The sequence below is a fragment of the Marmota flaviventris genome, chromosome 13 (genome assembly GCF_047511675.1).
Source record: "Marmota flaviventris isolate mMarFla1 chromosome 13, mMarFla1.hap1, whole genome shotgun sequence".
Classification (NCBI taxonomy): domain Eukaryota; kingdom Metazoa; phylum Chordata; class Mammalia; order Rodentia; family Sciuridae; genus Marmota; species Marmota flaviventris.
Window position 1 is genome coordinate 19,188,129 of NC_092510.1, and position 25,644 is coordinate 19,213,772.

At 38.2% G+C, this 25,644-nt stretch overlaps 2 protein-coding genes across 5 annotated transcripts in view; one reads left to right on the top strand and one right to left on the bottom strand.

Annotated features, from left to right (window-relative positions):
• Positions 1–10,496, top strand: part of Golm1 (golgi membrane protein 1) — a 68,927-nt gene extending 58,431 nt beyond the window's left edge. Inside the window, exons 7-10 of one of the 2 annotated variants that reach the window (XM_027920577.3) lie at positions 1,952–2,111; positions 2,718–2,963; positions 5,524–5,634; positions 8,898–10,496. In XM_027920577.3, the coding sequence (XP_027776378.1) occupies positions 1,952–2,111; positions 2,718–2,963; positions 5,524–5,634; positions 8,898–8,974 (594 nt within the window). In that variant the 3' untranslated portion in view covers positions 8,975–10,496. Of the gene's footprint in view, positions 1–1,951; positions 2,112–2,717; positions 2,964–5,523; positions 5,647–8,897 lie in introns of both variants that reach the window. The other variant, XM_071600501.1, reaches the window with a different exon arrangement.
• Positions 10,497–15,496: 5,000 nt separating this feature from the next.
• Positions 15,497–25,644, bottom strand: part of Naa35 (N-alpha-acetyltransferase 35, NatC auxiliary subunit) — a 118,839-nt gene continuing 108,691 nt past the window's right edge. For all 3 annotated transcript variants that reach the window (XM_027920586.3, XM_071600502.1, XM_027920587.3), the window contains exons 17-23: positions 25,418–25,596; positions 21,929–22,065; positions 21,074–21,141; positions 20,173–20,313; positions 19,661–19,783; positions 16,881–16,961; positions 15,497–15,829 (exon numbers count right to left, since the gene is read on the bottom strand). In XM_027920586.3, coding sequence (XP_027776387.1) covers positions 15,770–15,829; positions 16,881–16,961; positions 19,661–19,783; positions 20,173–20,313; positions 21,074–21,141; positions 21,929–22,065; positions 25,418–25,596 — 789 coding nt within the window. In that variant the 3' untranslated portion in view covers positions 15,497–15,769. The remainder of the gene's footprint in view (positions 15,830–16,880; positions 16,962–19,660; positions 19,784–20,172; positions 20,314–21,073; positions 21,142–21,928; positions 22,066–25,417; positions 25,597–25,644) is intronic.

A 25,644-nucleotide genomic window follows, 5' to 3' on the forward strand; every position in this document is an offset into this window, starting at 1 on the left:
AAAGATAAGAATCATAATTATCAAGATGCAGAGAAAGCATTTGACAGAATCCAGCACCCTTTCATGTTCATGTTCATGTTCATCATCTCATGTTTCATGAGGTGGACATCATTACCTTAGGTACATGTGTGACTTGCACATGTGGTGCGATGCTATATCAGGTACAATCAGAGAAATGAAAGTTTGTGCTACAGTTGTGTGCAGTGAATCAAAATGCATTCTGCTGTCATACATACCTAATTAAAATAAATAAATTTTAAAAATCCTCTCAAACTCAGGTTTTTTCCTTGACTGTGTCTGTATTAATGAGCCCATTAAGACATTCTTCCAATTTTGTTAGCATTTTTATTGTTATTTTGTGGTGCTGCAGGGGTGGAACCTGGGGCCTGGCACCTGCTGGGCAAGCACTCTCCCACTGAGCTACTTCCCCAGCTCTTCTTCATTTTTTGAGTTCTAGCATTTCTTGTGTTTTCCATCTCTCTGCCACACTGCCTTTCTCCTTGCCTGTTGTCTGCTGTATCCACCAAAGGATCAGCATATTACTTGTATTTGTTTTAGATTCCTGATCTGGTAATGCTACCATCTCTGCCATGTTTGCTTCTCACACTTGCTCCCTCCAGATTGAGTTTATTTCCTTGTAGAATGCCTTCCAGGTTTTTCTTGGCGCTGGACATGATATATTGGGTAAAAGGGACTGCTGTAAATAGGCCCTTAGTAATGTGTTGGTGAGGTGTGATGGAGGGGAGGCATTTCTGTAGTCCTGTGAGGTCTCACTCAGTGAGCCTCTGCCTCTGTGCTGGGAACTTCACATATGCTTCCCAGAACCCAGCACCCCCAAGTGGGACAGGATGACTGACATGGGCAATAGTCAGCCTCTGATAATAGCACAGTAACTTAGGGTAGACCTTGTGAAGGATCATAGAGTGCTCTGGCCTATTTTTGAATGGTTCCTTTCTACCTTCCACTACCAGAAGCCTTCTCTGGTGTTCATTTTGGGAATTGATTGAGCTCCTGGAGGTTGTGACTTGGACCCCCCAGAGTGGCTAACCCTCAAGCCCGTCACACTGAGCCTCCCGCAGTTCATAATTACAGTTCCGGTTCCCTGCCTCGGCACGGGTTTCCATGTCTCTTCCCTGGTCAGCCGTGACTCTGTGTTCGGCTCTCCATTCTGAAGTCTTAGGGGCAGGGCTTTGCTTTGTGCCCTCACCTCTTTTGTGACAAGATTTGAGGGGACTTGATGGCTTTTCAGTCTGTTCAGCTTTTTACTTGTAAGGACCAAGTGATGACCTCGCTCCTTACACAACCAACTAGAAACCAGAAGTCTGTCTTAATATGGGTGTCTGGAAGTGTCAATGTCCCTCCCTGTGCTGCGTTCAGCTGGCTCCCATGCTGTGTGTTTGTTTTCATTTTCTCAAAGTATATTTCTAATTTGGCTTACGATTTGTGTGATCCTGTAGGTTACTGGGAATGTCTTAATACCTGCACATTTGTGAATTTCTCAAATTTCTTTCTGTTACTGATTTATGGCTTCATTCTGTATGATGGCAAAACCTTCTTTCTACCTGCTCTGTATGAGTGCAGTCACTTAGACCCTTGAGGCTTGCTTTATGGCCCTCTTGGGGAGTGTTCCATGTGTACTTGAGAAGAAGGTAAATTTTTCTCTTGGGTTGACATATATGTTTGGTCTAGTTGGTCTGTTGTACTGTTCATGTCTTTTTTCCTGTTCAGTGTGGAAAATTAGGCAGAAAATCAAGTGCCTTTCGGAGGACCTGAACTTAACCTATCTTCTGATTTATGCCTCGTGACAGCAGGATCATGGTAGACTGTGGTATTTCTCAGGGTTTCCTGTGTCCTCGTTTGTGGGAAGGGTGTGTTGTGCATTGCTTTCATGAGATCCTCATAAGGTTTCTGATCCCAGATCCTACCCTGGCTGTCCTGTGCTCCATTTCAGCCCCAGGCTCTCAGTGAATCTGAGCCCGGACTGCAGGAAGCAGGCCTGCCCCAGGCACAGGGGCCACAAGGGAAGGGAAACGTGCCAGGCAAAGGCAAGTCCCAGACACCAGCCCCCAGTTTAGAGGTGGTTTTGGATTTGAAGAGACGAGGTAAGCAAGGTAAGCAGAGCCTGGCAGCTTAACCAGCATGGCAGCTCCTGTTCTCCTACTGCATATGGATACTCTGAGGGGCAGAGTGTGTGGCTGGAGCCAGCCACTGAGCTCAGTAATGGGGCTGACAGGTGCAGGTTTCTCTCTGAGCACTTGGAATTGGGGCCACAGGGCTTCTCTGTCTTGCTGACGTCTTATCCTTTTAGTGCCTTGTTCTTTGGCAGCTGTATAAGTAAAGGTCCTTTTATTGAGGACACCAGTGGGACTGTAGGATTAAAGGACTGTAAGATGAAAAGCTCTGGCTCCCAGGAGTCTCTAACAGACATGATCATAACACAGCAGCGCCTCCTCCAGGACTTGTAGGTTGTTGAGATAATTTAGTCCAGATTACTTTGCTAAACAACGTCTCTTCCTCATACTGAAGATGAACTGTGGCACAGAGAGGTCTGTCGGGGAAGTCATAAAAATAAGCTCCCCAGCAGCCCCCCCAGTATAGAGCTCACCCTGTCCCCATTTCTCAGAAACACTCTGGGAATTGAATGGCCCCAGATTTGTGGGGGTTTGTTTATTTTTTTAAAATTAAGTGCTGGTGAACTAACTGTATTCTGTGCACAGAGGAAACCAACGAGATTCAGGTTGTCAGTGAGGAGGAGCCTCAGAGAGACAGCCTGCTGCTGCTGCCGCCCCAGGAGCCAAGCCACGAACAGGCTGTGGAAGACAAACCTGTGGGTGGAAGAGGCTTTGTGGGAGCAGAACTCAGCCAAACTCCACAGGCGCCAGAAAATCAGGAGGGTGAAGACCCTGAGCGTGACCAACTCGTTATTCGAGATGGGCAGGAGGAACAGGACGCTGCCAAGGAAGGTGAGAGGCTCCATGGGTCACCTGTGAGCTTTTCGTACTGCTAGGCTCAGCCCTCTTGATCTCACTCAGTCTCAACACTGGATGCATCCTGTTGAATTTTTCCAAATGCAATTCAAGATTTGGTAGTTCCTCCTTTGTTTATTATTCATTATAAAGTGGGAGGCAAGAAGAGTAGCAGTGTACACTACAGCACTTCAAGTTTCAGACACAATGTTAACAGGAAGTCCAGGGGACTTTGCAGGTATTTGACCTGGAGGTGGGTGCTTAACAGAGTAAATTCAGCTGCAGGCAGGAGGACCACCCACAGGCCTCTCTCTGTATCTCTACTTCATGTGGTGTGCTGTACAGACAGTACTGGTGAATGACTCAAGAAGTAAGGACTGCGAGAGTTAGTGCAGTTAGAGTTAGTTGAGTACTGAAAAAGAGCCACGCGAATCCTACCTTTTTTGTTTCCTAAGAAATAAAGAGTGGGGCCGGGTATGGTGGTGCATACCTATAATCTCAAAGATTAGAGAGGCTGAGGCCAAGTTTGAGGACAGCCCCAACAATTTAGCAGGACCCTCTCTCAAAATAAAAAAGGTTGAGGATATGTAGCTCCAGTGGTAGAACCCCTGAGTTCAATCCCTAGTACTGCTAAAAAAAAAAAAGAAAGAAAAAAAGAGTTGGAATGAGATCAACTGAATTATTATTTCAGTGCCTTGAAGTTGTGGAAAATTTCCATTCCACCTTAGCCAGGAACACTGATGAAGACATGAAACCTATTTTCTGGTATAAACCAAATAACAGAAGTTGGGAATGTGTTCATTTGTAGAAGTCACCCTGATTACTAATTAAATCTCATTTTCACCTCTGTTTCTCTTTTGGAAGAACGTGTCCTCCCAAGTTCCAATTAAAGAATTTATTTATTTATTTTGAGGCACCAGGGATTGAACTTAGGGATACTCTCAACTACTGAGCCATATCCCCAAACCTATTTTGTATTTTATTTAGAGACAGGGTCTCACTGAGACGCTTTTGCTGAGGCTCACTATCCTCCTGCCTCAGCTTCCTGAGCCACTGGGATTACTGGTATGTGCCACTGTGCCTGGCCTAAAGAATTGTATTTTGTCACCCTCTCGCTAAAGGCATCACTGCTTAGGTCCCTGCTTTACATACCTGCCCAGCCATAAGATGCTCATGTTGGGAGGGTGATAGGGAAAACACATACTGTTGGATTATCCCATGACTCTCAAGTGTCAGATCATTGAGCACAAAGTTTTTTAAAAAAATATTTATTTTTTAGTTGTAGTTGGACACAATAACTGTATTTTATTTATTTTTATGTAGTGCGAGGATCAAACCCAGGGCCTCACATGTGCTAGGCGAGCGCTCTACCACTGAGCCACAACCCCAGTCCCTGAGCACAGAGTTTTAAGAGTTAAAGGCCTATGTGGCTTTTTAACTGCACCTATTTCCAGATGCAGTTGTGATGATTTCTTCTGAAGAAAAAACCTACAGTATACTGTAGTATGTGCTTTGCTTCCATCAGGCAGTGAGTACAGAGAAACAACGAAAGCAGATTTTCCAGGCATATTTAAAAAAAAAATGGTTTGCTTATCTATATAAAAAAATACACGGTTAGAGGGGCTGGGGTTGTGGCTCAGAGGTAGAGCGCTTGCCTAGCATGCATGAAGCACTGGGTTCAATCCTCAGTACCATATAAAAATAAAATAAAAAGATATTGTGTCCACCTATAACTAAAAAATAAATATTAAAAAAAATAAATGGTTTAAAGTTAAACCCTTTGAATGGGTCTCTTGAATGTATTTTGCCTTGGTCTTCTTTTCTGGCCACTCTTCTGTCTAGGGATGAACATGGTATTGAATGATCCAATTCTGTATGGACAGTTTTATCCTTTGATTCACTGTACTGACTCCATTCCCTGTCTTGGAGCAGTGAGCCATTCTAAGAAATGTTAAAACAACAGTGGTACTTTCCTTTAACCTAGAGAGAGATGATTGTTCCTTTAAAAATTTTTGGTTTACTTAGCTAGATACAACCCCCCTCCGCCCTTTTTTTCTTTTTCTTTTTTTTTTTAATGACTTTATTTTATTTATTTATTTATTTTTTATGTGATGCTGAGGATCAAACCCAGGGTCTTGCATGTGCGAGGCAAACGCTCTGTTACTGAGACCAGTCTCAAGCAGTCTTTCTGTCTCAGCCTTTTGAGTTGCTGGGACTACAGGCTAATGCCATTGCTCCTGGCTTCTCCGCCATCCCCTACTTTGCAGTGCTGGGATCAAACCCATGCCTTTCTCATGTTAGGCAGACTGTTGTACCTACCACTGAGCTGTGTCTCCAGCTGCCAGGACCTTATTTTATATAGAATCAAAGCTTAGTGGGACATTCATAAGGACACTCTTGCATGGCATTTGTACTAGAAGCAAACACTCTTTCTTGAGAGGTAACAAGGATCTGATTGTTAAGGATGACTGGGTAATCCCCAGTATCCAGGTGCTGGTGTTTCTGTGGCACCACAAGAGAAATAATGTAGATTGTGTTTTATGTGTTGATTTTATAGGGAGAAACCAGCAAAGACTAGCAGATGATGACTACAACATGGATGAAAATGAGGCAGAATCCGAAACAGACAAGCAGGCAGCCCTTGCAGGGAACGACAAAAACTTGAATGGTAATAATGATGGTGAGGAAACTTCTTTCATTTCTCCTTTCTGGTCCTTCACTTTGTCCAACTAATGTCAATAACACTGTAAGTAGTGAGTCATTTCAAGGAGACTATATTCTTAGAAGCCTTTAACACAGGGACAGTGGAGCAGGGCAAGGGCTAACAAAGAAGTCCAAGATATCTGTTGGAGGAATTATTTTCAGTGACATTTAGGGAATTTCCCAACAAATGAAATGTCTGGTCACCCCTGATCAGTCTATACCTCTCATTTCTCTGCCATTCATTTCTCTTTTGGCTTACCCTGCTTTATACTGTTTTAAGTATGATAGCTGTAATACCTGCTAAGCCTAATTTCCAGGAAAGCTCAGCTAATGTCTCCTTGAATAATGCTTCTTTAGTTTTGTTTTGTACCAGGGGTTGAACACAGGGGCACTTAACCAGAAGCCACATCCCCAAACCTTTTTATTTTCTGAGACAGGGTCTAAGTTACTTAGGGTCTTGCTGAGTTACTGAGGTTGGCCTCTAACTTGCAGTCCTTCTGCCTCAGCCTCCCAAGCCACTGGGATTATAGGAGTGTGCTTCTTGTTTTTGATTCCTTTGCCTCTATTTTTTTCCCTCATATTTTCTATTTCTGCCTCTCTGGGCTGCATATAGATTATTTCCTCAAAAACATTCTTGCACTTTACAAATTTTTCCTTCAAAAAAGAAAAATCTTTTCAGATGTTTCCAAGTTTTTCTTCCAGATTTTCCTTATCTGCTCTTTAATTCATGAGTTCTATGGCAGATTCTCACCCATGGCACTTAGTTTCCTTATGTTTTAGGCTTTTTTCACTGTGAGCCACTAGATTCCTTGGAACTTTATCCAAGGGAAGTCTGAAGACAGCTACACTCCTTGAGAAGATAGTTTGCCAGTTGAAATAAGGGCACTAAAATTCATAACCTTTTAAGATAAACCCTCTAGTTTCTTTGATGGTGTAGGGTATTATGAATTCAGACTGTATGCCTGTGATTATCTTGTTGGAAGTGGTCTCATTTGGACAGTAATCTTTCTTGATGTCCCATTTTCTTCACAGGTTTATTTACCATTACCTTTAAATTAGGGCTTTGAACTTTGGGGTTTCAGTTTTATGTGGAGGTTCCACCTTCAGTGGAATCCACGTTTTTGTACCCCTACTCCTTTGGAAACGGAGGGAAGTCCAGTATCTTCAGACTTGAAGCAGTAATCTTTATGGTCACAGCCAGCTTCATTGTTCATTACCTCCAGGAGTTGTTACTGCACTTGACTTGACCTTACAGAGGCTGTCTTATACCACCAAATGAACAGTGCATTATTTGTAATGTTTCATATTTTTAACATTTTTAACTTTTCAGAGAACTTAGATTTTAAGTTTATTTCTATATAGCCTTCATTAACTGCAATACAATTGTCCAAATAAAGAAATTTTGATGCAGTGCTGTTATCTACTATGTAGACTTTCCTTAAATTATGTGGCTGTCTAACTAATATCCTTTTTTGTAGTTAAGTTGAATTAAGTACACTATAAACTCACACTTAAACCCCAAACCTTTTTAAACTAAACCGTTCATTTGTCATTTCTCTTTTGTATCCTTTAACCTGGAACTGTTTCTGTATTTATTTCTTATTAACTCTGTTCATCTTTTTTGAAGTATAGCGTCCCAGGTGTTTGGTAGAAAGTCCCTCCATTTGGGATTGTCTAACCCCATAGTAATATTTTTGGAAAATGCCTTTCATACTTAGCAGTGATGCCAATTGTTCAAGTGGCAGAGTTGTTTTAGAGTTTCTAGAGATGAACTCCTAACTTGATTTTTAAATTATTTTCATGGACTACTTAGCTATCTCCATCTTTCTACTCTTTGTACTTCATTGACTCCACTGATGTCCTTTGATTTGTGAAGAGCCTGTTTCATGGGCTTGTCACACCCTTGTAATTGAGCCTAATGTGCTACTAAATGTTTGGCTTTGCACTGAAGTCAGGTATTCTTTCATTCCTTACATCCAGGTGTCCTACTAAGGGTTGGACCTTGTGAAGAGGTAGGCAAGGTAAATGTTATGGTTTAGATGTAAGGTGTCCCTGAAAAAGCTTACATGTGAGACAATGCAAGAACGTACAGAAATCAGTGAATTAATCCCCTGGTAGGAAATAACTGAGTGGTAATTGAAGTGGTAGGGTGTGGCTGGAGGAGGTGGGAATTGGGGTGTGGCTTTGGGGTATATATTTGTATCTAGCAAGTGGAGACCTTTCTCTGCTTTCTGATCATTAAATGAGCTGCTTCCCTTGCCACACTCTTCTGCCATGATGTTCTGCCTCACCTTGAGCCCTGAGGAATGGCGCCTGCCTTCTATGGACTAAGACTTCTGAAACCATGAGCCCTCAAAGAAACGTTTCCTCTTTTAAAATTGTTCTAGTCAGATCTTTTAGTCACAGCAGCAAAAAAAAAAAAGCTGACTAAAACAATAAAGAAGTTTTCTTTCAGTCTTTTAAGATAGTTTTAGTGAAGAAAAGTCCTCAACATCAGCTTCGGCATCATTTTAAGATTATGTCATTGAATTTAAGACCTTGCTTGTCCCGAGAAAGTAGATGAAAAAGCCATTGGTTCCAACTTTATAAGACAGTATTAATTTAATATGGCAGTCATTTAATTCATTAAATTAACTTTAAAATTTTTTTTTGTAGTTGTACACAATTACTTTATTTATTTATTTTTATGTGGTGCTGAGGCTCGAACCCAAGGCCTTGCACGTGCAAGGAGAGGGTTCTACCCCTGAGCCACACCCCCAGCCCTTAAATTAACATTTTAATATGGAACATAGTTTATAAGACTTTGTGACTTTTATGTCCTTTGAGTAAGACCTGTTGATGGAAGGCACACTCAGTTCTGTATACAGCACTTTGAGTAACAAGTGGCCTGAAGCTGCAAGACTCCCAAGGCTCTTGGGAGGCAGTGTGGGCTGGTAAAGTGCACGTAAAGAAGTCATACAGCACAGGAGGGCCATGGACTTATTTCAGTGTATTAAACCACTGCCAGGTTTTTGGATGTTGTAGCTTTTGTTTCATAGTACACTGTTGGCCATATACATCTGTTTATTGTCTTCTTGATTTGAAATGAAATGCCAAAGTACAACGTTGGTATGGGAGATACAGTCCTCTTTATGACAGTTTATAGGAACTTAGTGAAATGGGATGTGCCCAGACTGATTTCTCAACATATTTAATATTAGAATATTATCCAACTTTTTTCCTTTTCAGTTTTTAATGCTGAAGACCAGAAGAGAGACACCATAAATTTACTTGATCAGCATGAAAAGCAGAATCATACACTCTGAAAAACTGGAATCACATACATCACATCAGGACTGAAGAGATCACTACAAAATATTCACAAGTGACTGAGTACTCAAAACTGTGAAATGTACTAATTGTACATCTAAAGATGATTATTGTACAGTTTTACTTTCTGTAGGAAAATGGGATTAAGACAGTTTTTTTGGGGGGGGTACTTTTAAAGTGTCTGCGCTAGAATGTCAAAATCTGTCAAACTTTTCTGGCTAATAGTTACTTCATTAGAAGATCAACACCAAAAGTAGAAAACAAGTTCTTACAGTGTGATGACACTAGCACCTCTTTATTCTGGAATCCAACTCTGCAGGAGAGTCCTTCTCAGATGAAAGAGAGATGGGTTGCACACAGAGAAATTCCTGGGTTCCCTCCTCACTGTGCCAAGTGCCAGTGCCAATCAGCCCCTATTTCTGTTTTCACTGGCACACACTGAAGGACTAGCTAGTTGATTCAGACAATCAATGGCGAAGAGCTCTATTAACGAAAACAGTTTTAAACAAGCCTAAATACAACGATGTTTTGTGTGGTAATTTTGAAAAGACTATTCATATAAAACTGTCTTCTCTAATATACAGGAGGCTACCAAGTGATTTATAATTTGAACATTTTTGCTCTCTACTTTCTTTGCTTCGTATGTGTGGGCAAAGTGAAACCTTTTCCAGTAAGTATGTATTGTCAAATGATGACTAATTAGACTTAACAGAGCTGGTATTTGCATGCCCACAGCAGAGCATGGACATACAGGTACTGCACTGAGGACAGATGTGCAGCTTCTTTATTACCCAAGTCAAAGAAGAAACTTGGTTGATGTTGAAGGACATAGACAGTGTTATAAATTGGAAATGTTTAGAAAGGTGAGAGAAATGCAGTAGTTGTTTTTGTCATAGTTTACACATTTAGCTCACAAAATGATTTGAAAAATCAAAGGTTAATGAAATGATTTTAATCATAATTCAATGATAATGCATTATGTGTGAGTCAGTCAATACTATTGGTAAGCAGGCTCTTACCACTTGCCAATCACTGGCAAAGTCATGCTAATGACTCACTTGCAGTGACTCTTTCTAAAGGGTGAAGTAGAATAATTCACAGGATTTGAGATGCTTGGGCCTCAGGGGTCATTTGATTAACACCCTGATTTTCAGAGAGGAAAATTGGACCCAAAAGTTGTGGGACTTCTACCTGGAGAGCTGGTCCATATTGCCCTGCAGTCACCAAAGGCAGGGTCTCTGTGTGTTCTGTGACTGTCCCCAACTTGAACGTTCCTCATATGTAACATCCTTTATGCAGTCATTTAAGATTTGTCCATCCAGAAAGGGCAAACTGAAGAACAATGTGAAGGGAACCTTAGAAGACTTTATCTCAGTCCTTTTCCAACTTCCCTTTGTGTCATGGTCTTAGGGCTGACGTGAATTTGCTCTTGCTTTCTCACTTAGAAAAAAAAAATCTATTCATCTGTTTAATGTGCATAGAATTGCTGAGAAATAAAGTAATCCGTTCAACGTTTAAGACTGTGTTCATCATAACTTTCACTGTTTTTAGCTGTTTTCCTTTCACCCCCTGCTAGATTCCTAAAGATTCGGCTTTCACCTTTTGGTTAAGGATAGTGGGTTTGCCTTAAGTTAAAGCTTTAATGGAATTAGTCACTGTTTTATGACCAAGCTGCTTTCCCACATAACCTTAAGAGATGCCAAAGGAAGAGTTCTGATGTAAGCCCCCCACCCCCAATTTCTCTCAACAATGTAGTAAAATAACAGTACTGGAACCTCCCTGATCTACCTTTTCACAGAAAACACATATTCACCTAAGTCTTATGACTCACTCAATACAGCAGTTTTGGTTTTTTTTTTTTTTTGAGAGTATTAGTTTAAGAGTAGTTTTGAGAGTTTACCCAATGGTCTACACTTATATTTTCCTGTAAAGAACAATCTTGATGTAACAATCTCCTTGCTCTGGTTATGAGAGTTTATTCTATAAGTCAACAGGTGACATAAAGCACCATGCTGTCCTTGAAGGTTGACTAATGTTTTTGAGTTTTAAGCAGATGTTGCAGGTACTGCACCTTATTCAGGGAGCTGCTGCATAATATCATCACATGGTCCTCCAAAAGCTGACACTCATTTGTGTGGAAGGCAGTATTCAAGGACTACAGTAAAAACCCTAGTGTGAAGGCAAACATGTCAGGTCATCTCAACTCTTCAGAAGCGAATATTTTAAACACTTGTAAGGTGTAGGATAACAAGGATAATGAAAATGTTCAGTCATCCCAAGTTTTTATAGTCCCTCACTGCAGAAACAATTCTGATTCCCTGCTCTCCTTAGATTTGGAGGCATGTGATAAACCAATTTGTGTTTAAACCAATATTGCAAAGATCAGCCAAGGAACCACTTTCCATCACACTTTAACTTGCCAGACCTCCCAATTCTGCATCCCAGACATCCTGTGTTCTCACATCTTTCCTAAGTCCCAAGGTCCTAGTGACTTTCTTGCCTTCTTTAGTCAGTTCACTTTGATGGATTATTGCCATCAGGATGTCTTTTTACATCTTTTAAGAAACCTCACAAGCACATAAGTGAGAGCGCAAGTATCAATGACTAGATCTCACACTGTATGAAGTCTTAGGAAGATTTTTTTTTTTTTTTTTTTTATCTCAAGTTTATGCTACAGTTAGGAAAATAAAGACAGTGGTAAGGGGCAAGGCCTAATCACGAGGGAGGAGCCTTCCTGGGCTATCTTATTTCAGCGTAAACTTAAAGGATCTGTAGTACTGGCCAGAAGAGGCTTGGGAGTCTAGAGGAAGCCAAAGGCGCAGGGCAGAAATGAAGTGGGAGTGGCAAAAGGGCCAAATAGGGCATTCCTAAGCAAAGATTAAGTCTTGAGACAGAGAATAGTGGATTTTAACTGAGTTGTAGGGCTTGCAGTTTGTGATGTTTTCCAGTCACACCAAATCTTCCTAGAATACAGTAGGGAAAAGTATAGATATTCCTCAAGCCCAGCTGAGTCAAGTCTTCCATTTCTTCACCCGACTCTGTGCTTCAACCTATTTTCCAGCCTCTGTCCCCCTTCAAGCAAGAGTTCTCCCTAGTGTCACCAGTCACTTTCACTTGTCAGATCTGTGGGTCCAGTTTCATCCTTCTGCTACTGGTTTTAGCTATGTGTGGCCCTGCATAATGCTTATCTTCCTGTTGCCATCTTTTTCCAGCACCCAGAAGCACAGCCAGAGGGGAAAAGAAGAAGCAAGTGCTTCTTCCAAATCTTTTAAATAGGGTGCTCTTTGACTAATACTTAAGGGAATATATTATTTGTCAGAAAATCAAGCCATGTGAAAGCAAAACAATAAAACAGACACAGCAATTTACCTAACAGTGGTATGGTGTGTTTAACGTGAGCTTTTTCCTGTAATCCAACAACTACAACCCCCAAAGCATTAATTTACATGTCTAGGGCCATGTGGTCTTCCATTCATCAATCACCTCAGATTACATTTTTCCGATTCAGGCAAAACTACTTGCCAACTTAATCAGGATATCCCAAAGACATCACAATCTCTAGAAAATCCTTATGCCCAAACTGGTCTCCTATCTACATAAGCAAAGGGCACCTCCTCTATCTAGTTGCCAAAGCCAAAAAATTCTGAATCACCCCTGATTTCCACACAAACTCAGCCATTCATTTACCACTTCCTATTAGCCATACTTAAAATATTCAGATTCCATCCACTCTGCTCCACCCGCTTAACCACTCAGTTAAAACAATTTTTTTCTTATGTAACCAACTTCCACTCTTACTCCTTGAATCACTCTGAGGCAAGCAGATCTGATTTGGTCCCCTCACTTCCCTGCATAAAAGCCACCAAGGTTCTTGAGGAATTCCTTCTCCTTTCCTGTCAACCTTCTCTCTCCAGTTCCCTTTCATACTCCATTTTTAGCCCAGTTTCCATCCTCTTATCTCCAGGCCTGTGCATATCCTGGTTCCGTGTATAGGCTCATTTTATCAGCTAAAGTGTCTTGAGCCTTCAGGGCTCAGAAAAGATGGTTCCATGTGAGGTGGTCCTAAACCAATATTTATCATTCTGTTACTGTGACAAAATACCTGACAACTTTTTTAACTTTTTAAAAGGAAGGGGTAATTTTGGCGTACAGTTTCAGAACTTCATTGTGTGGCCTCGTTGCTTGGGCCTATGGTTGCAGAGTCCACTGTGGCAGGAGGGTGTGTGGTAGAGCTATTCACCTCATGGCAACCAGGAAGGAGAGAGAAGCAACTGGAGGAGACCCCTGGCTTCTAATAACCCTTCTGAGGGCATGGCTCCTAAAAACCTAACTTCCTACCTCTTAAAATGTTTTACCACCTTCTAACAGTGCCACAGATTGGTGACCAAGACTTGGTAATCATAGGTCATTGGGGGAAATCGAGACCCAAAATATAGCAACTAGTACAATGCATTTCCTCACTGCATTTTAAACACCTGTCTGCTTTTCTGCATTCTCCATAAGATTATAAGCTCTGCTGAGGGGAGACAGTATCATTTGGTTTTTTAGTTGATTTTTTAGAACCTTGGAATAGATTTTTTAGTAAAAAGATTTTAAAAAGAACTTTTTCTGATTACAAACCTCTAAGAAAACATATTTAAAGCTACTTAAAAGGAAAGCACAAGATTCTATTAATGACATACACTAATCCTTAGCTTTTTGGTTGATAATGAGCTAATAATAGGAATACTCTTTGTATTTGGAAAGATTCAAAAAATGTTTTTTAATTAACAGAACCTTGGTAATTTTCCTCTGTGCCTGCTGACCCACTCAGAGTGGTTAAAAAATACCATAGGATCCTCTTTAAAGAAAGCAATCTCCTGTTATATTAAGAGGGTTTTTTTTTTAGTTATACTTGGACACAAGTATTTTTTATTTATTTTTATGTGGTGCTGAGGATCGAACCCAGGGCCTCGCGCGTACTAGGCGGGCACTCTACCACTGAGCCACAACTCCAGCCCTCTTCTATGTATTTTTAAAAATATTTCATATCTTGATCACTGGCAAGGAAGAATAATTTTTCAGCTTTATAACTTGCCTCAGGCTCTCGCTTCTTCGTTGTCAGTGCCCTTTCTTTTATACTTTTTCCTTTGATTCTTTGCTGTTCTAATGCATATTTCCTAACATTTCTTTTCCTTCTTTAAAATTTTAGAAATTACCAATCCAAACAGTGTTTTTCTTCTCAACAAAGTAAATGGATTGAGCAAAAATATACTCTGTCTCCATAGTTAAAAGTTTCTTATTGTACAGGTCATTTTTTTCTAAGACTTCTGGGTTCTGAAATTTCAGGCTCCCTGTTATTTTTGGTTAAGGCCTGTGTTACCACTCTGAGAAAGAGACAAGACTACTTCATTAGCTGAGGAATCAGGAACATCTTTACCCGAAAACTACCTCCTTTCTGGTAGGCAAGTTCAGTGAGGATAGCTGCTTAAAAGTATTTCCAGGAGAAAGCTTTAATATTATGATTTTAAGGAAAGTGTCAAGGGATTGGGGATACAGCACACCAGTAAACACTTGCCTATAGCATGCATGAGGCTAGGTTCTGGGTTTGATCCTTACTTAGCAAATGCACACACACACAAAAGTGTCATATTGAAATTAAGATATTTAATGGGCTGGGTTTGTAGCTTAGTGGTAGAGTGCTTACCTCACACGTGTGAGGCCCTGGGTTTGATTCTCAGTACCACATAAAAAATAAATGAATAAAAATATTGTGTCTATCTATAACTAAAAAGAATATTTAAAAAAAAAAGATATTTAAAGCTCAGAACCTCTACCATAAAACAAATGAACTGTTGCTAGGTGTAGGCTAAACTACAAAAACTAATTTAAACCACAGTGTAATTCATTCTATTAATAGTATTTCCCCCTAAAAAGGAAGGCCCCAAAGACCTGGACAACTGCCATGGTAAACACCAGAGCAGAGACAGGAAGAGAAATGGGCAGTAAAGGAAGGGTAGGGCCTCTAGCACCCAGCACTTGTTGGAACAGGTGGACTGAAGTCAACTTCTCAAAGCCGAAGTATATTGAACAGAACCCCACTTGAATATGTTTCATGGATTAAACTGAATATAAAGTAAATGAAAAGGAACATGCCACATTTAAATCTAGACCTAAAATATAACAATCTATATATTTCTACCTTGCTACCATTTAAATGTCACCAGCAAGCAATGTGTACTCTTTTAAGTGTCCCATGTAAGTTAATAGGATTTCTTTTAAATATTTGTATTTTTATATCTATGTCACGACACACAAACTCACAATTTCCATGTTATTTAGCCTCCTTTTGTATCTTAGAGATTTAAAAAACACTACTTTTGGATAATTTGTTTTTCAACTGCAAAAACTGTAAAGAGCAAACACCTTCAGTTATCAACATATATCAACAAAATGGTATTGGTTTTCATCTCCAATGATGCACTGTTTTTTTGTCAAGAAATTTATTATCCTTTACAAACACTATTTTCACTCAATCATTCATAAAAAATGATTTATGATTAAATCTGTAATAAAACCATATAACGTTCATCAATGCATTCAATAAGACCAGTTTCATCCATGGAACATAATAAACCACTTTAAAACAGCAGTTTTCATTTACATCATGTAAGGCTGTCAAACTAAAAAGTATTCCTTATAATGGGCTGTTATCCAAGAAATCCATTTCACTTTACGTTATGTGGTAAAACTGATGGATATATCCTCTGAGAGTAGAATCTGAAAGTAGATTCTATCACCTTTTCAGTCTCTCAAACAAGTTTCACAACAGGAAAATATTTGTGAACAGAGAAATCAAATTCAGGAGGAACCTGTGAAAGAAAACACAGAAAGTCAATTGCTGCTTTTACTAGTATTTAAGCAGTAAACAGAACAAACACTACTTTTAGTTTCTTGTATTTTTAAAAATGAGGCAGCACAAAAGAGATAAAAAATTGGTTTTAGTGATAAGTCAGGAATTAACCTGGAGGAATAAATTATTTGTTTCTGGGTTAATGAAGGTCATCACAAAACATACTGACCAGCTGTTTTCTATCTTCCAAAAATGGTTAAAAGGAAAATGGATTTAAATTACCAAAAGAAACTCAATTAGACCAGGGAATAAAATTATTTTTACTTTCAGGGTTGTTGATGGTACTAACTAATAAAATGAGAGTCATTAGTAAAGCAGAGCTAGAGAAAAGAAAGATAATAAAAAAACGATGAGAATAAATGAAGTGAAACACAAATGCCACCAAAAGTGCTATGGCCTTGGCCTCTTATGCAGAACTAATGCTAACAGGCTGAAGTGACACTGATGATATAACTGCATTACCAAGGGAAGCCTAGACTTACATCTTCTGAGGTTTTAGAATAAAGTTTTTCAGTTATTGAAACATTCACCTTCCTAAAAGTGGATGACTTTTAAGTACTTGGTACTTTTCCTATATCTTTGTTTTTACCCGTTTTCTTTTTTATCCCAAGTTATTCAGTAATTTACATGAATGGGGGAAAGAAAGCAGACTCAAAATTTTTAGTCACAAAACATGTCAACCCAGGTATGGGGGTGCATGCCTATAATCTCAGCAACTCAGGAGACTGAGGCAGGAGATCACCACCAAGTTCAAGGCCACCCTCAGCAACTTAGTAACATCCTATGCCTCAAGAAAGTGGGGGAGGGGTGCTGGGGATGTGGCTAAATGGTTAAGTGTCCCTGGGTTCAATCCCTAGTACCAAAAAATTTTTTTTAAAAAAAGGCAAGCTTTAGTTAATTTATATTTTGCTGATACAAATCTTTTAGGATGACTTTTGTTCATTTTGTCTAAGATTTTTTTTGTAATATTTTTTGAAATTTCACAATAATTTTCTCTACAATGTACTTACCTTTGACTCCTTTTTGTGTCCTCCTGCCAACAACTTCATAACCACAAAATTAGGTTTTGCAACCTTTAAAATTCTACTGACCTAAACAAGAACAAAACAAAATTCATAGTCAAAAGCTTGTTACAGACATGAATAAGAATTTGGCACAAAGAAAGTGTTGAAATTTTTTTAAATAAAGGCATTTTTAGAATTCCATTTCAGACAACCCTGAAACCGTGGAAAGGCTGCTGCATCCGCAGCCCTCGAGGGAGCATGAACTGTAGAGTAAGGGTGTATGTTTTCAAATCCCAGTTGTGGCACTAAAAAGCTCCGAGCCTTCTGGCAAGTTTTCTAATCTCTCTGTTCCTCAGTTTCTTCATCTGTAAAAACGGAGATAACTTTACCTGTTTCACAAAGATTTGTTGTGAGGATTAAGTGAGTTAACATATACTGTCATGTGCTTCATAATGATGTTTTGTTTTGCCACCAGAATGTTGTTTTGCAACGACATATGTGATGGTGGTCCCATAGGACATCACCTAGAGCCAAACTGCTTTGTCTTAAGTATGCTATGATGTCCACACAACATCATCTAACAAAGCATTCTCAGCACATCTTCCTTCATTAAGTGACACATTAGTGTACAAGAGCTCAGAATATGCCTGGCAAGAAGCTGAGTGTCCTTTGAGTACTAACTGTTACTTCTTTTTCTTTCATATATATATATATATATTAATTGTAGTTGGCCACAATATCTTTATTTTATTTATTTATTTGATGTGGTGCTGAGGACGGAACCCAGAGCCTCACACGTGCTGGGCAAACACTCTACTGCTGAGCCACAACCCAGCCCCTTCACTGTTATTTCTGATCAACACTTGTTTAAATGCTTCACTTGGACACAAGAATTTGAACACAATAGTGAAACAAAATTCTGGATTTCTCTCAAGAGAATAATCCACAAAGTTCCCATTGCTGCTTTTTCCCAGACTTCTCAATAGAAATATACATTATTACAAGTTCAGCATCACCTCCCCCTCAACTCATCAGATATCCACACCTGCTTAGCTGACAGTTCCAAGTCTAATGGGTAGCTCAAATTTAACATGTCCCAAACTCCGCCCCTGCCAGGCCTACTGCCAGTCTTGCCCCCATTAATCAATGAATCCAGTTGCTCAGGTCAAAATCCTTGAAGTTATCCTTGATTTCTTTTTCTCTCACATCTTACATCTAACCCACCAGGCAATCCAGAAAACTTGTTCTTAAAATATAAGGAGAAGGCAATCATTTTTGATAACCTCTACTGTTATCACCACCTTTTTCCAGCACTAATCCTATGGTCTGCTCCTTGACTGGGTCCCCAGATTCTACCTTTTGCCCTGCAACAGTCTATATCACAAGTCAGATCTGATTGCTCCTCTACTCAAAACCCTCCAGTAAGTAGCTCATGCCTATGTTCCCCACCCCCACTCCAGGAATACAACTCCTCAACTGCTGTTAAAATATCCTGGGCATTAATTGCCCTGTGTCTTTCTGCATGTAGATTGCAGCACCTGACCCCACCTACCCATGAGGGCTAGAATTTCTCTCTGTATTTTCTGGTGAGGACAACAAGTGGTCAATAAATCTTTATTAAGTGAATGAAATTCCTACTAAATGCAATATGCCATCTATTACAGGCATGTCTCGGAAATTTTTATATTACCACTTATTTTCCTTTATTAGATGGAATTTGATTTTTTTCAAAGTTTCTCTCAGCCAAGTGCAGTGGTGGTACATACCTATGATCCCAGAAATTTGGGAGGCTAAGACAGGAGGATCATTAGTTTGAGGCCAGCCCCAGCAAGTTAGTGAGAGACTGTCTCAATATAAAAGATAAAAAGGCTGAGAATATAGATGTAGCTCAGTGATAAAAGTTCTCCTGAGTTTCATCCCTAGCACCCCTCCCCCCAACAAAAATCTCTCTCCTGTCTCATTTTTCTGGCACTGGGGATCAAATTCAGGGCCTCCTTGCACATGTAAGAAAAATGCTTTACCAATGAACTATATCCTAGCCCATCTCTCATTCAAGGCAATCAGCTCTCTTAAGTCAAACACATCATCAATAATTATCTTTCGAAAGATATTATATACTAACATAAGAAAATACTTGCATACATAGTTTTCACCCCCTTTTGATTGAAATGGCAGTATACAACATACTGTCCTGCACCTTTTTAAACATTACATTCTGAAGAACACTCCATTACAGCACATAAAGATCTTTCTTAAAGTTGTCTAATATTCCAATAAATAGATATGTCATTATTTATCAGACTCCTGGCTGATGAATGCTTAAGTTTCTTCCATTGTTTTTGCTTTTAGAAATACCCTGCTATAGCAAATACTCTTACATTCATCACTCACTCCCTCAGTTCTTGTTTGTGCACATATGTACTTGTACCCATTAAAGGAAACTTTTATAGAGTAAATGTATCTCAATAAAGTTAGGAATATAGTAAATTACTAAAATATCAGAAGCCTGAAACTTTATATTGTACTTATTTTCAAAGTTTATTCTGACAGCTTAAAATAAAGTCTTTAAAAGTAATAGCCGTTAAATGGTCAGGTTAAATAATGTTCCTGTGATAAATGGCCACATCATTTTTCATATTTAAGACTTAAGGTTAGGCTGGCAAAGCTATTTGAAATCCTTGGCAAAAAAATTACAGTCTGTGTGATATGATTGTGTGATATAACGTTCACACGGTAGTAAGATATATTATTTCCTACAAGCTTACCCCCCTAGAATCCAGTCTTACCTCATGGTCTGGGTTGGGGATATTTTCCAAAATCATTTTTGCCTGCTGAAAGTGCTTACTAGCTGCCACATACAGTTCTGGTGACTGAGGAGGAGGGCTATATTTATTGAGGTCAGACATTTCCTAAAAAGAGGGGAGAATATTACTCAAAGTATATTTAATGTAAAGTATCATTTTAAACTATTATGGAATTCTACATTGAGTATCCATTCATACAAAAATACTGAAGCAAATATACAACACATCTCCTGTTATTTTTCCCTAGGTAATTTATTTTTCAACCTCAATATACTATCATATATTATTTCATAATTTAATTAACTGGTAATATGATTCATATATCCAAGAAAACCAAATAATTTTCACACTATTTAAAACTGCTGTTTTCATTATCTGTCCCAATGATACAGTGTTTGACTACCTATTTTAAAACAAGCTGGTTAAGTATGAACAGTACATCTCTAAGAAAGTCTAAGATTAGACTGCATAAAGATTTCACCAAGTAGGTTCACCTTGAACTGTAGGTAGTGCACTGGCGGTGGGGTCATCACACTGTTGAATGGAGCAAACCTGTGCTCATATCGAACTTGTTCACTATCAAGTTCGAACTTGGGTTTGCGTACTTTACCATCCATGTCAAATGCTACCATGGTCTGAAGAAAAGAAAAGCAATATGAAAAAGTAAACATCTTCAATAATACTGTAAACAAATGGCGGTCTATATACATTTGAAACGATTCATGGCTCAGAAGTCAAACAGGAAGAGGAAAAACTGACTTATTATTCACTCTTATTTTATGTTCCATGCATTGGAATGCAGGGGTGTTTTACCACTGAACTGCATCTTCAGCCTGGTTTTTATTTTGAAACAGGGTCTCAGGGACTCGCTAAGTTGAGGCTTCAGTGTCTAGAGTTGCTGGGATTATAGGTGTGTATCACTGAACCTGGTTCTGCTTTATGCATTTTAGTTGCTTCAAATTATTTCTGGAGTTGCCAAAAACAACTTAAAAAGTTTGACTCACTGTCTCCTGAAAAATTCCTGCTTTTGCTTATGCCATTCATTGTTCCTAACATACTAACACACTCCTAAAAAATACCCAAATCCATCACATCCATGAAAGTTTTCTTGTTTATGGGAAGTAAGCTCTTCTTTCTTGTACTACCTGTTTTACACATATGTCAATTGGACCGTCAGACATTAACTTGGCCATGGATGAAACAAGGACCAATATACTTTATAAAATGTCTGACAGCAGGGTTCAAATGCTTCTTGAAAACAACTAGACTTGAAAAAGAATAACCTTTAAGCAAAGGGGTAAAGTAAAATAAAAGTCAAACTAGAACCTGGAAAGAATCATGAAAAGAGTTCATTTTAAATAGACTGCATAACAACAATATACTTCAACAACTTACTTTAAACATTCCAGCACACATGTTCTGATATGCCTGGCTCATTGTGATCTCTCGGCTCAATGGACGAACTGTAATTATAGAGAAAATAAAAAATCTTCTATATTCCTTTCCTCTCTTCCTCTTATGTTATTGTAGGACAAAATTTAATTTTAAAAGATCTTTCAGCTTGTTTATTAAATTTAAACTTCATTTTGCTCCCATAGACTAAATTTTGGTTTGAGACCAAAGTTTGCAAATAATACAACTGAAAATCTAACAATAATTTTATAGCTGTAAAATTCTAGTATGAAGTAATTTAAACCTTTCTGAATTCACCAGAGACTTAACCTGTTAATACAGGGAAACCCATGAATTCAATAACCAACACAAACTGCTTAAATCCCAAGGAAACACAAAGTAGTATTTTATGATTATAGTGATATCTGCCCATAAGTGATCTATGCAGTCCCTTTAAAATACTTCTCTTTCCTCGTGGTTCTTGGACTATGCCACAGGAGTTCTGTGCTACCTTCCTGTGCCTAGCTGTAAAACTATCTCCCTTTTAAGCCCTCTGGCTCTGCCCATATCTTGTTCCCTAACCTATTTGGCCTGAAAACTCCATGTGGATATTTCCTGATACAACATCTCCTGATACATGGAACAGCAAAGAAATAAAAGGAAAGCAAGGAAAGGAAACAAAAGGGCTTAATCACTATTACTGGGGCTCAGTTTCTACCTTTTAATCTCTGAAGGGATGAAGAACTAAAATATAATGACTAATTCACTCATTACGATTCACAAGGAGCTTTCCATCTATTTCTTTGTTAAAAGTACACTCCACTGTTCTTTAGTAAGTTGAAAAGAAGTCCACAGCACCTTTCTTTTTTTTCTTTGTTTTTTTACTGCTACGACCTTTCTGCTGTTCTTCCATTATCCTTTCCTCTGCCATCTGTGAACCATCAGCACGACTCAATGTTGACATCAACCACGCATAAAGGAATTCAGAGAGGTACCTTGAAGGACACAAAAACATCAGTTAACAGTACACGTCTAAATTAGATAGCTTTATCAACACATGTATTAGTAATAATGGATAGTTTTTATTAATTTATTTATTTTACCTTAGGGATAGAACCCAGGGCCTCATACATACTAAGCACATGCTTTACCACTGACTGTATACCTTCAGTCCCAAATATATAGTTTTATAATGCTTTAAGGTTTTATGGCAACTGATGACCATATTCAATAATAGATTAGGTTTTATAAGAAATAAGCATTAAGCTGGGCCTGGTGGTGCACACCTGTAATCCCAGTGGCTTGGGAGGCTGAGGCAAGAGGATCACAAGTTCAAAGCCAGCAGCTTAGGGAGGCTCTAAGCAATTTGGAGAGATCCTGTCTTGGGGGGAGATACACACACACACACACACACACACACACACACACACACACACATATACACATACACATACACATACATACATTATATACACATACAAATATATATAAATAAAAAGAAAATAAAAAGGGCTAAGGATGTGGCTCAGCGGTTAAGCACACCTGGGTTCAATCCCTGGTCCCCCCAAAAAAAAAGAAAAAGAAAGAAATGACCTTATTAAAACTGACTGACTTCCTCTTTTCACATTTTATATAACTTTTTTCTTTAAAATTTGTTCTAGTTATACATTACAGTAGAATGTACTTTGACACATCATACATAAAGAGTATAACTTTTTGATAAATATGTACATACATAAAACAAATGAATGCCCACTAAATTGTTTTTATTATCAGGACACTTTTCATCTAGGTCTATTAAGAAAAAAATTTTTTTTACCTACAAATTATAAAAGCAAGCAAAGCAAGTGAAACAAAGAAATTCAGAAAATGACATAAAATTACTGGTATTACACAATACCATTCTAAAAACATAAAAACATTTAGGCTTCTAACTTAGTTGAGTTTAGTCAATAAGTGCAAAATAGAATATTCTACCACATACTTAATTTTTCAGAATTTTAAACAAACCAAGCCTGAGAAGTAACCAACCTGGGATATGAATATATCTTTTGTTATATACTCAATAATAAACAAACTACAGTAAGTGAAAATAAAAGATTTATAAGAAACTTCATGATCAAGTTTGAGCCTATTTTCAATATTTTCTAGAAAAATGTAAGGCAGTTTACAATACTAAAACCCATATAAAACAAAATATTTTAAAGTAAAACAGAAACTAGTATAAAGACAAATGGAATGACTTAGTATTATATTGTGAAGCTAAACCAACTATTGTGTTTAAGCTAAAGGAAAAAGGGAATGTAATTTTATCTGATAAAAAAAAAGCATCTCATTTCATATGAAGGGAAAATAACTCCTGGCACTCGATTTAAGAAAAGCATTTATTGGGGGGGTGTGGTGGTACATGCCTGTAATTCCAGCTATGGCAGGAAGCTCACAAGTTCGAAGCCAGCTGGACAACTTTGGGTGACTCTCAAAAAATAGAAATGTCTGGGATGTAGTTCAGTGATACAGTGCCCCAGGTTTAATCCCCAATACCATAAAAAGAAAGAAAAGCATTTGTTATAGTATCCTTTTACGGATACAAATACAAATGAAATATTTTTCTCCTCTACAATATAAAATCTGAGGAGATTTTATGTATATGTATGTATCTCCTCTATCTTAAATCTGAAAAATTAATGGTGCCTTCTATCTCTAAATTATTTAATCGAAGGACAGATGAATCAAGGGAGAAACAGACAGGATTCAGGCCTTTCTTCTCAAACATCAGGTACTTCCATGAGCTTTTTACAAAGTGCTTTTTCAAAATTAACATATAATTATCTAAACCAATGATTTTCAAATTGCCACCTGTGGATCCACAGCAGTGTCACCTCTGAATTAATTAGGAGAAAAAATTGGGTCCTATGCTACACTTACTAACCTAGGAACTCTAGGGATTAAGCTCACTAAGTGACTATGGTGCATGTTAACAATGAAGAATCACTGTTTCTACTGTTCATTTGAAAAGGGTCAACATGCTTTGGGGATCACATTCATGAACAACAACAGATTATTTTGGAAAATATAGAAGTCCAACCTAAATTTGAAGTCAAAAAGCAGGTCAGTACATGAAGGCCACAGGAGTACTTATAGGCAAAATTAACATTTCTTTTGTTAGTAAGGTATGAATCTGCTTATAAATTTTAATGGTATATTTACCATTCATTTGCTGAATTAAGATCCCAATTCTTTGAGAAAAAAAAATTATACTTTCATCTGAGAAAACAAGAGCAAAAGCTTCCAAGTAGGTACCTCATGCACAAAGAAAGGAATTTGAGCCCATTCCTCTACAAAAATCAAGAGGAATATCTACTATGAGCTAATAACAAAATGTATTCCAAGTAGCATGGGTTAGTTGGTATTATCTATATAAATGTTGAAAAATATAACAAGTAAATTATTCTCTTATTATAACAGTCAATATTCAAATTCAAGTTTCATAACCGAGAGTTCTGTTAAAATTCCTTGCTGCTAATGATAACAGTAGAAAAAAATTATTTTTCTTCTTCAGAGCAGTGACTCCAAAGAATATTTTTTAAATTAAATAAATTCAAATAGATTTTTAAAAGGCGAAATGTAAAGTTTACCAAGTTTAGGTGTTTGTGATGAGCAACACAGGTAACTGGTAATGTTAATTATTTCCATACTTTGCCAGACTAGGACTGGTTCAAGATACCTGAATTCATTAACACTCAATGTTCTTAAAATTATTTTCTATGACAGCTTTGTCATGCCTAAGATAATGCCAACACACACTGTCTTAGTAAGTTTCTTTATTATGTCCTCCAATGAAAGGGAAGAACTAATCTCCTGAAGATCATCCCTCATCAACTCCAGAGTTAAAACACTAAGTTTCAGGGCCAGAGCATGAAACAGTTATGTTCTTAGTGATCATTCTGGCTGTGATTTCTTCCCAGGAGAAATAAGACCTGGTTCCACTGTGAACTTTCACCCCATCAAGTACATCCACAGCCACTACTTAAGTGCTCTTAAGTCAGGGCAAAATGAGTTTTCTTCATAAAAATAAATAAAAGATCTTCAATTAATATATTTACTTAGGGGCCACTTTTATTGATTTTTACATAAATATTCAAATGGATGGGAAAACATTTGTAAAATGTTACAGCAATAGAGACATTCAAATTGATGCAGCTCTAATTTTCAACAGCCATTTTTCCAACTGTCCTACATCTAAACTGTATTAAATGAATGAGTACTCTGATATTACACTATTTTACAGATGCTCTCTCAGATCTTATACACTCCATCCACCAATTTTAACTCAAACTGTTCTCTTACCAGTATATGTAATAGTACTCATGCATGCTATAGAGTTCCAATTCAAAGCCACTTAGAAGATACTGTATCATAATTCGAAGGTTATGGTAAAGGACCCAGGTTCCTAAACAAGCCAAATGTTGCCTTTGGGGTTCTTGTTTCAACAGCATAGTGTGAAGTGCTGCATCAACCTTCTCTGCCTGTCAAAATATCATAACATTGAGTTTTTTTAATGTAATAAGAGAACT